The following is a 12356-nucleotide window of genomic DNA, read 5'->3' as shown; positions in this document are numbered from 1 at the left end:
GGGAATAAAACGAATCGAAATTATTATAAAATTATAATTGTATTCAGGACACATTCATCGGACTTTTGATTTTAATCAGACACACTCATATATTTTTTCAATGTAGAAACGGTAAAATTTGCTGAAATTGCCAAGCCATCTTTAAGATAGATCCCTCTACAGTTGAAAGTAGTTGGTCAATTTTCACTGGAAAAAGTCTATTCGAAGCATTGGGTGACTGCATGTGTGAGTGTAAAGGAGAAAGTACAGCAAGTACTAGGCTTGTTGTAGTACAGTAGTTTGATAAAGAATACTGTATGTTTGTATTGGAATATGAAATACATTATAAAGTAGTTGCTGTACTGTACTTGTTTAAATTGTAGTCTTGGAAACTTAAATCACAGTTCACAGTGAAGCACACAGTGTACGTTGGCCCATCATTGAGAGCGTATTCAGTGAATAGAATGGCGTTGCTTGCAAAATCTTATTGTAGTGACATGTTTGCTCAATTGGAATTATGATCTGGCTTTCATAATACAATATACAAATGCTGTATTTTGTTTAGATGTATTAAAATTATTCAGGGAAAAACTTATATTGATGGTCTTTGGTACCAGAAAAAGAGAGGGAGAGGTTTGAAAATAAAATTATTCTGGTTCTGAAAAACCCACTCATACCATGGTCATACTCATAACTTGGCCTGTAACACCTAAAAGTGGCATTTTTTCAGGGCATGTTGATTACTATGTTTTGCCTTTCAGCATGTCTGTTAAAATCAATTGTGAATGGTGTGTATAGTACAGATACATACATCAAATATTGAACTTTCTCTCCCACTCTTTCAATTACTGTAGGCCTGCACTTGAGCAGCTCTTGTGATTTAGTAGTAGTATGTAGTAGTCTCTTTGTGTTGGAGGATAACCTACATATATTCAGGAAAAAAAGATTGCCAGTGTGCTGGACAAACATTACAAGGACAAAATTAAATGATAAGCATGATGAGGGATCTAAATAATATGTGTGATCTGGATCAATACCTGTCTCTTATACACATCTAGATGTGTGGGGGGGGGGGGTCATATGACGAGACAAGTTTTTTACTTCTAGTCATGATCCCAATGATGGTGGTTTATTATTTGTATTTTATTGTATACTATTATTATTTCCATCATTGAATAAATGTCATTTGAATTTAATTGAATTCAATTGATGATAGCAATGAAGGAATGCAGCGATAGCAATAATTAAATGTATTAAAGAAGTGCAATTATGGAATACAATATAGTAGCGATGATGTAATGTAATGATGGAATGATGATGGTAGCAATTATGGAATGCTATGATACCAGCAATGATAGAGTAGAAGGGATAGGTGGAAATTTAAGTGCACCAAACGATTAATAAAATAAATTGGTCAGTATTTTTAATTAAAAGGTACAATACATTTTATAGTTTAGGTGTGTGTATTGATTTAAAGTTTGAAAAAAATGTCTATTTATTAATAGTATTGGGACAGATTAAGAATTTATCAAGTGAGTTCAATAAGACGAGTCTTTTTTATTCCTTGTTTCGCGTACATATGTTTTTTGAAAGATTATCGAAGGAGGGTGGAATAAAAATAAAATTTTGTTTTCTTATTTAGCAAATAGTTTTGCCAAAATCATCCAGATGGAGGAGAAAATAAAAATAAAATTTTATTGGTGAATGTAAAATGGGATGGTTAAATGCTTCAAACTTATATAATTTGGAAAAAATATACATATCTTATCTTTGGAGATTTCAAGGCAGTGGAGGACGTAATAAATTTAAAGAAAACTTTAATGAGCAGGTGCACTAATTGATCAAAAATAAAATGTTATTTTATTTGAAATCATCAATATTTGCAGTCGGCGGGTTGGCTAAACAAGGTATAAAAAAAGTCTTGCCTAATATAGAGCTGTGCATAATATTGAGTTTTGATTTGAGTTTTGATTACTTCATTTATCATACTTACTTTTTGTATGATGTCCTAAAAATTTGAATATTTTTTATGACCATAGTAAGTATTGCAGTATGCAACTTGGGCTATTTAAAGTGTTTCATTTATGTTGAAATATGTAGGACCAATGATAAAACCAGAAAATTGTATTGTGGATATTTTGGACCATTCAAAAACAAATTAAACATATTGTTTTATTTTAATTATTTAATTAATTGTAAGCCTAAGCAGAGAGGAATTTTGAAGTAATTACAGTAAGTGTTAATAAAGCTAATATTGAGAATACTATTAACTCTCTATAAGCAAAATGTGGTGCAATTGTTTAACAAGTTTAGATTGTGCATTGTGTTAAATTAGATGATTAAAAGATATGACTTACTGAATCACAATAAAAATTGTCTAATGGTATGTATTTTATTGTGACGATGTAATATTAACATCAGGTGTCACAACATCAACTTTTACCCTCATCAAAAACAAATATAACATTGCAATATTTATGTTTAATCATTTAAGAGAAAATGTACCAATAATTAATTAAATTTGATTGTGTAAATTATCTCCATATACATGTTCATGTACTGTACATAATAAATTTAATGTACATTTGTGTAAGGAGGTGTGTATATGCACAGTGTATGTTATTGTATATACAGTATATGCATGTAATATGTGTGGTTATTTTTGTGTTTTGTTTTTTTTTTAAGGTTATACATATGTATAAAGCATAACTATGCTTGTTTCTGTATACCTTTTCATTTATCAGGTAGGACTATTACCTCAATATTAATCAACATTTTGTAGTGATTGTGAATTGATGAATGAATAAATTGAATTGAGTTGAAAAAAATCGTTAAATTATAATCATTGTTGTTAGGTGTCAGTTTACCGTAAAAATATTCGAATAAGCGCCGCTCTCGAATAAAGCGTCCCACCAAATCGCTTATACAAAATTATTTTATTTCGAGAGTTCATCCTTTGAAAAACAGGGTTTTAAAATGTGTTCAAATGAATGACACAATGAAGATACAAGCATATCTTTATAAACGTTTATTTACGATGAGTAGGGCCTGTGATAGGTCTATCCAACTACGGGAATATGTGAGATAGGTAGCATGTGAACAGGCATGCAAAGCGCCACACCAATATGTGCGGCTTGAATAAGTGCTGCACTTTGGCCTCCAAAAAGTTTACAAAGCTCAGTAGGCCTAGTGCTTATTCGAGGATTTACATATGCATAATTTTACTTCAGTACTCTTTCTACAAGGGTGCAGATATGTTTTAAAGGTCGGGTGGGGGGGGGGACATTCCGTATGACCACACCCACCTCAGACCCACCATGGTGCTGAGGTGCGGAAATTTGAGAAAATAGTAGGCCTACTCTCTAGAAGACTGGAAATGACAGTAAAATTCATCATCATCACATCACCCTATAGCCAAATGAAGCGCCAGCAAATTTATCATGATCTTTTCTCAGCGATTTTCGGCAGCCATAGGGATCTAAATAATATGTGTGATCTGGATCAATACTGGCGAAGGAGCGCGGGGGTATATGCGCCAGGGGTGCGTCTCTGTGTAAATGTGATCATGTGTGATCTGGATCAATACTGGCGAAGGACCGCGGGGGTATATGCGCCAGGGTGCGTGTCTGTGTAAATGTGATCATGTGTGATATCAGGATCAATACTGGCAAAGGACCGGGGGGGGGGGGGATATGCACCACGGGTGCGTCTCTGTGTAAATGTGATCACATTTACTTTAAAACATTGTCTTTGATGTATTTACTTTTTACTTTACGTACTTCAAACCGTGAGTCCAGATCAAACTCAGCCGCACCATGGTTGGGGCCGGGGCTGAGGTGCGAACATTTGAGAAAATACTATCTCTAGATGGTCGGAAATGACACCCATTCATCACATCACTATTATAGTCAAAATGAAGTACCAACAAATTTCTCATGATAATATTTTATGAAGAATTTTTGCCAGTCCTAGAGATCTAAAAAATTTGTGTGATGTACCATAGAAAATAAAAAAATTAAACATTGCCTTTTATGTATTTACTTTACCTACTTAAAAAAGCCGCGAGTCCACACCCATGCCATCTCAGCCCTACCATTGTTGGGACTGAGGCGCGAACATTTGGGTAAATTTTACCTCTAGATGGCTGGAAATGATAGAAAAATTCATCATCACATCACCATTGTAGTCAAAATGAAGCGCCAACAAATTTCGCATTATCTTTTATTAGCGATTTTCGCCAATCAGATCTAATAGGCCTAAATCTGTGTGATGTACCATTAAAAATAAGACTTTAAAATATTGTCTTTGATGTCTTTACTTTACCTACTTAAAGCCGTGAGTCCACACCCTTTTCAGCCCACCATGGTTGGGGCTGAGGCGCGAAGATAAATGTGGGTGATATTGTACTCTGCTAGCCGGAAATTACATTTATACAGTAAAATTCTTCATCATCACATCATCATTATAGTCAAAATTAAGTGCCAACAAATTTCTCCTCTTTTATTAGGGATTTTCGGCTATTAAATAAAACTTAATTGTCTTTGATGTATTTACTTTACTTTGCCTACTTCATGTGCCGAAATAATCTTTACACACTTTTTTTTCTCATACTTCTCAAATTATAATAAAGGCACGCGCACTCAAGTCGTGGTACTGTAATTCAGATATTTGTGGGAAGATACCGGTATCTTGCTATAAGAAGATGTATTCTAGCTGTACAGGGCTCTTTTGTTAAAACCTGGGTCATTTATGCAGTTCATTTCAACAATTTCCAGGCATCTTTTTGACTGAAATCACATTGCCACCGGAGAGTGGGGAAATCCACCCCTTCCCCTCATGATCTGCGCCCACGGTTTCTACAATTATTTGATTATACAGTTCAATTCCGAGACCCCCTCTGCACCTAGAAACCAGTACCAACTGATCACCTATCTCTTAACAATAAGCTCACCCTCTAATTCTTGAGACACCTCTAATTCGAAAACGTTATCACCTTTTTCCCAAGTGAAAAAATGACCTATAATAGAAGACCACTTTAGGAAAAAAGGTAACTAGACAAGACAACAAATTCACCGTCAATTGACAACAATGAGTATTAAAACATTAACGATGTTCATTTTACTTTATTATATTTAAAAATGACAGTTTCCATAGTTTTTAACTTAAAATTGTTTAAATTTGTGAGATTTTCATAAAAGTCTGTCCAGTGCAAACAGCTTGCACATTCTGACTATTTGATGAGTTACCGGGCATTTGGCGAGTCGAGTGGCCAAGCGGTAAGGCAGGTGCGCCGCTAGCTACAACCTTAACATTGGCGCTGGTTCCAGCCGCTCCTCGCCCATGGTTCGGTTGGTAGAACCAAGTCTTCTCGGATAAGGACTTAAAATGGAGGTGCAGTCTATACATCTGGCTCGTGTGCTCTTTGAAGAACCCATTGCATCGTTCCGAAGAGTAGGTGTTTACCCCGATGTTATGTGGTTCATTTAAGCAACTGTCGTTGTGGAGTGATGTGAACATGTATCTACTAAGAAGCGCCTATTTACGGCTGTTCAGGAGCCGTGTGACACTAGTGTCCGAACAGTAGTTATGTTGGTCACGAGCGAGCAGCTTGTCTTTGGACTTTTTCCGAAGGGTTTTTGCTGTGTATGGGTCCCAAGAAGCTGATACATATAATTCTGGTGTGGACTTACTAGTGTCAAAAACGGTTTCTCTATAACGGATGCGGAGCGGTAATGGAAGTTCCCTCTCTGAGAAAGTTCCTGATATGACACCAGGCTAGTTATATGGAGGTCTTGGGTTCGATTCCCACTGACTGTTAAATGTAATTTATGCATAATGTAGAAATAGTTAGTGTAGGCACAGAAAGAAACATTTTTACAAATTTAACTTCAACAATTAACTAAGTTCCATAATTAACAATGAACATGTCAACATTATATTCGCTCCAGTTTGTATTAGCATTATTGTTCAATCGTGTCTGGTATGCACATGTGTATTAATGCCTATTGACTGTGGGCAGCTTGTACCATCTAAATTAATTCCTCCATGCTTGTACCACTCATACGAAACCAAAAAATTGTTAGCTAATAAATACAAACGGAATTGTTAAGTTTGTGTACATTGCTTTATTTGATGTATATATATATATATATATACTGTCTCTTATACACATCTAGATGTGTATAAGAGACAGCACCATCAAAAATAATAAGCAACAGCTAAAAAGTAAACGTAAGTAAACAGCCAGAAATAGAACCATATATATATATATAAATCAAATAGAAATAGAACCATATATACATATATATAAATCAAATGGGAAAAACCCATAAAAACAGCAAACGGCCACATAATGCAAAACAATATAAAATTAAAACGGAACGGTAGAGAAAATCCGATCAGAATGACAAAATAAACTAAGCATCCACTGGAAGAAATCCCAATATCTGCAGACGGATCCGTTTCGGCCTTCCATGCCTCATCAGTGCAGCTAGGGTACAGACCTAAACGAAACGTTTGACCAACTTAGGCAGAGCCCAAACTAGTCCCACGACCACTAATGATTACAGAGCCATATATATATATATATATGCATGCTTGCGGGTTCGAATCCTTCCAGCGACCTCTTTTTTCATACAACTATAATAAGGAACTCGCGTTGATGAACCGTGATTAATACGACCTTATAACATCTTATTCCTATATTTGAGCACCTTAAATCATTAAAGAAAGGTAAATACATTGTAATATATATTTATATAAGGAACTCGCGACCTTACAACATCGTTTTCCTATATTTGAGCACTATTATTAAATCATTAAAGAGAAGTAAATACAGTGTTATATATATATATACATACATATATATATATATATATATAATACTATATATTAATATGTTTTCAAACCCCTATTATTGGGACACTTTTTTGCTCGTATCACTATTGTTTGTTATTGTATCACTGCATCTACAATAGATTCAAAATAAAAATAGGAATTTCATTCAAATTCATATTTTGATAATTTTTGAACGATAAAATGAACGTTTTTCATTGACCCTTAAAATTAATATCGATATAGGGCCACTGTGTGTGTTACTTCGTATTTTATGAAATCATGGGATTTATTATTTTTCATCGTACCTTCATATGAGATTTGACTCTTAATCATGGCATTTATTTGTTTACATTCATATTTTGATTCAAATCCAGAGCATAACCATCACCCTGATTTCTAAGTCATTACGCTATTCATTCTGCTGTGTTTGTCATAGCACTGGAATCGGCAACAATGTACAACTTTTTTTGTTTTAATTATATTTATTTTGATTTCATCTAAAATATATTGTATTTGAATTGCAAATTATTGTTGCACTTTAGTTTAATTTATTTTATTTTATATTGTAGCTCATTCTTAATTCCACTGAAATAAAATTCTAAAGAATCTATGTTTCATTTTATCACTACGTGGCAAAACCCCTATTAAAGGGAAATTTCACGTTTTTGATTTAGGACACCCCTTAAGCGAACACTTTTTTTGGGCCCGAATGTGTCCTCCGGGGTTTTATAACGTTTGCAATTGCTGGCATAAAATAATTTGATGATTCGTATATTTACAAAACAAATGGTAATTTAAGGAAATGAAGTTGCAAAAGTCAGTAAAAGTTCTGTTGTTGATGCAATCGCCATAAATATTCCAAAAAGAAACGCAATAACAGCAATTGTAACGCATGTAAATATTTGAAGTGTTGATAGATATTGAAATTTAAGTTTGATATAGAATATACACGGGCAAATGAAACTCATCCACGGACTAACCAAACTGCCTATAAAGCCCATGAATTTAGCGAAATGTGGAACGATTACAGCGAAAAATAGACAACTCAATACAATTACAGCTCGGAATATTGTGGCCCAAATTGGAGGTGGGTCCTTCGGTGTAGGCCCGTAGCAAGGGGGTAGTGAATGAATTTTTAGTAAATCGAAGTTATCAATTATGAAAAACAGAAATAAAGGGTACGTGAATATCGCTTTAAGAACTAGAAGCAGGCTGATAGCTATGAAGACTGGCCCCGCTGGCATATTATAAACGATGAATTCTTTTACATCATTTCCAAAGGCAATGTACGGCGTAATTGAATAAGCTAGTAGAAGGACCGTACAGAAAGCATACGAAAAGTTTATCATCATATCGAACTTGGATCGATCCTTCATAGTTTCTTCGACACCAGCTACTGCAAAACTGGCCTCGAAGTTGAAGAGTAATACCCCGCAGCTAACGGTGAATGCTCTGATACCAACATTCGGTGTGTATTCAAATTGCCAGGTACTGGAGTTGATTTCAATTGCTGAATATACGATGACGCTTATAAACATGCTGGAGATCGCAAGAAGGGCGATGAAGCTACTAATTGAAATTTTAATTAAAGTTCTTAAGAATATGCTGGGCAAGACTAGCACTGTTGTGATTACAGTCCACCAAAGTTTGGAAAGTCCCGACCTAGGAAATGTCTCCACCAGCATCGCTCCTGCCAACTCGAGATAGAGCGTTGCTACTGCCATGCAGTATATGATCTGGATGACGACTATAAATCGTCGGCCGTGCTCACCCCAGCAGGCTTGTGCTATATCAGCATAACTGGATCTTGTCCTCACTTGCTTTATTTGTCCATCACATGTCTCAACCTCGTCATACAAACAACGTGCAATTAACTGAAAAGACATATCAAATTATTTCGTTTAAAAAATACATATCCATATTCCGCAATTCGAATGTACACACAAAATGTTCAGTTTATGTAGTTTATAAACATTGTTAGTAACTTTTAAATAGAAGATCTCATTTGATTTTTGTTCCTGGACGACTCAAACAAAACTTTGAGTCATCCAGTCGGCGAGATTCATACATTTTACGGCCCTTTTGAGTAATACCAAATTATAAAAGCTATACATTTACCTTACTTGTGTGGACTAGAACTATACATGCTAGACAAAAAATAACGATCGCCGCTACAAGCCCGCCCTCCTTGAAGGCATATGGAATACTCAATATTCCGACGCCAAATATGCAGTTACATATATTACAGGCAGCTTGAAATGCAGACCCCTCTCCAAAATCTCCAAATCTTCCACTATTTACTGCAAAAAAAATAAAATAAAAAATAAACGAAAACAAATGATATTACTTCATGTATAAGCACTTCATGTAACGCCTGCTGTTTTCCCCTTTATAATATTTATTATCTGTCATACCTCTAGATAATAATTGATTTTCTTTCATACTTCTAAGTTTTAGAAAAAATAATAAATTTTCTGTACCTTGATGCATAAATTGATTAGAATGGGGTTTGTAGGTCATTATGACCTTGCAACGTTCCTACTCCATTATTAATAGTTTGCACATATTAGGGTATGTCTATCACTTGATAGGCTTACATAATTTGATTAGGGATAATGCGGGTTAGAGGATATTTAGTCCATGATATTTAGTCCATGATTTAAGCATGTTTTAATATACTCTACTGCCTCTACTATACTGTCATCATCGGAGCTTTCGTGATTACGGGAACTTATTGTTTATGGCATTGCTTTGCCAAGTTAAATTAATTGATATTGTTCATTATTACCGTGGCTAGCCAAATATAACAAAAATATATTATTTAAACGTACTTCCATCAAAATTGACAAAAAATGTTCCATTTGTTTGTGAAAAATGTACAGTCGCATCTTGAATCGAAGGGAGTGATTTCATTTTCTTTGCGTCACATGTAATTTCGTTTGAAGCTTGGTCGAATTTCGAAACGAGCTTTGTCTTTTCGTTGTAATCATCGAGTTCCATTGTGCACCTTTGAGCAAAATATAAAATATGTTACGAGTATAATTTAGACTTACTTATTCCTATCCTACTTAAAATTAAGTACAGAGAAAACATCAGAGATAGGCCTACTACTAGTGCCAGCTTTTGCGCAGTCAGTGCATTACCAAGAGGAGATTTGACGCCTCTCATAATCTAATCATAGAAGTGACGTCATATATTCTCCCACGTGAATTATCTATTAAATTAACAAGAATTAACAGTCCGATATGCTGATCATTGATTTTATTTTTGTTATTGTTAATCAGATTAAACGGAATAAAATTGAAACATCAATTAACGAATGGCTCTAGGGATTGCTGTGTCACATGACGTTTACTGGGTATTCAGTATATACTACTGATATTATGCATAGCCGGGCCTATAAAGAGATATTGTCATCATATAATAATACAAATATTGAGTGTATAATAAATATTATTGTCATAAACATAATAAGCTCACATTACCGTACGTTGTATCATATTTTTTTTTAAATAATTTATTGTGTCACTTCATAAAATAAAGATTCAAAACAAAAACGCGAGATATCTATCCACTGATTCACAGAAACAAAGGCAACAAACAAAATAAACAATAGATAAGCAAACAAAATAATACGACAGATAAGCAAACAAAATAATACGACAGATAAGCAAACAAAATAATACAGCAGATAAGCAAACAAAATAATACGACAGATAAGCAAACAAAATAATACGACAGATAAGTCGAAAAACCGAAAGGTTCAGATTCAGATTTATTTGGTCCTTGCGGAAACTCATATTTAGGTCCACTAATTAATCTCATAAGATAGTATAATACATACTCCAATTATCGAAATGCACGCCATCGTGTCGGGAATCAATATTTCGACATTAATTATGCCATCATCAAGAATAAGTCTAACATTTAAATTTAGTACCAGAGAAGGCCTTGTTTCTAAGGGAATGGTTTCTCTTGATATTGTGTCTGAGACATGAGTATTAAAATAACCAGGATCGTGTTTGATATAATTTTGTAGTTAATTTACCGGTCATAATATGCTGACTCTTATTGGTTTTAAACACACAGAAATAATTTCATTAGACGATAAACATGATGTAATTAAAGTAAACACACATCTCATTAGCTGACTTGAGCTAACGTATTAAAAACAAATGTCTTTATTTATAGCGATTATGAGATTAGAAGTATTCACACTCTAAAGATTATTTAACAGTCGATTCTTGGTCGGCGTTATTGAAAGGTTATTATGAAACTTTTATCAAATTAAGAAAAACAATCTTTATAATGTCTAATAAAGCGCTGGTGGCGACAGATTGTAGGCCTACAAGACCAGATGACGTTACAGATAATATTAAATAACATTATTGATTATTGATTGGTCACGTTTGATTGTTGGAAAACACAAGGAGCACATCGCAACGAGAAAAATTTATAAAAAGGAAATACTTTTTTTAAAATTATTCTTGCAAACATATGTTTGGAAACTACAGATTAATTATAAAGTTAACATTTATGAAATTATTTATAAGGAAATCAAATATGTTAATTAGAACAATATACCTATTAATGTATTTCAATCTCTGTTCCATTGTTGGCAATTGCTTTATCCAGCATTGTCTTTTTTTCTCTTATATTTAAATTAAATTATAATTAAATTTATTTTCTTATGTTTAATTGGTGACCTCGTTCCATACTTTTAAAATTCTAATATAATTTCATGTTTTTCTTTTTCGTTTTCTTTTTTCTTTTTTTTTTATGAAGTGTAACGGCTTATTTATTATGCACTATATGTGCTACGATTTAATAGGTCTATTTATTACTTGTTAACAAAATGTATTCATTGTATAGTGGGTGATTCCAGTTCATTATAGCATCCATATTCTCTGTCACTTATGTATATAGGCCAACATTGTCAACGACCACAGTTTTCTTAATTAGTCCAAAAGTAGAAGTGTCCTGATGTTAACATGAAATTTATTTACAATTAATCATGGTTTGTTTTAAAATTCGTATAGACCTGTCGGTCATAGGCTTAAGTAGCAATGGCCAGTGAAAGGCCTAGAGTCAACACCTTTTGAACTCAGTTCATTGGTATATAAGACCATAAGACCGACCTTGGCTTTATGATCGATAACAACTTGGTGAATTTGTGCGTGATCTGTTTATTTAATATAAATTCAATCGATTTGTCCATATCTTCTCAAGATTTCGAAGATAGGGCCTACATCATCAATACAACGATTTGCTGTTTCGTCAAATTTTCTCGTATCTTCCTTCGGAATTGGAGAAAGTAACGCTTACTTCAATCACTTCACACCTACTTCACATCAAAGAAAGGTAAATACAATGTTCGAATAAAGGACATCGTGTAGCACAGCTCTCAACATATAAATAAATAAAGAAATTGTGTAATAAAATCCTCTGACGGGATTCGAACCTGCGACCTCTCGCTGTCAAGCCGAGAGTCATAACCATTAGACCACAGAGGCTTCATGGTTGAACATATATACACATCT

At 34.0% G+C, this 12356-nt stretch overlaps 1 protein-coding gene across 1 annotated transcript in view; it reads right to left on the bottom strand.

The window, feature by feature from the left end:
- Positions 1-6883: 6883 nt before the first annotated feature.
- Positions 6884-12356, bottom strand: part of LOC117119323 (amino acid transporter AVT1E-like) — a 9380-nt gene continuing 3907 nt past the window's right edge. Inside the window, exons 3-5 of the mRNA XM_033264107.1 lie at positions 9648-9823; positions 8935-9116; positions 6884-8690 (exon numbers count right to left, since the gene is read on the bottom strand). Of these exons, the coding sequence (XP_033119998.1) occupies positions 7611-8690; positions 8935-9116; positions 9648-9816 (1431 nt within the window). The 5' untranslated portion in view covers positions 9817-9823 and the 3' untranslated portion in view covers positions 6884-7610. The remainder of the gene's footprint in view (positions 8691-8934; positions 9117-9647; positions 9824-12356) is intronic.

This window comes from Anneissia japonica, unplaced genomic scaffold (genome assembly GCF_011630105.1).
Source record: "Anneissia japonica isolate Jap-2015-1 unplaced genomic scaffold, ASM1163010v1 scaffold218054_len391659_cov197, whole genome shotgun sequence".
Classification (NCBI taxonomy): Eukaryota; Metazoa; Echinodermata; class Crinoidea; order Comatulida; family Comatulidae; genus Anneissia; species Anneissia japonica.
This window is presented reverse-complemented; position numbering and strand designations above follow the sequence as displayed.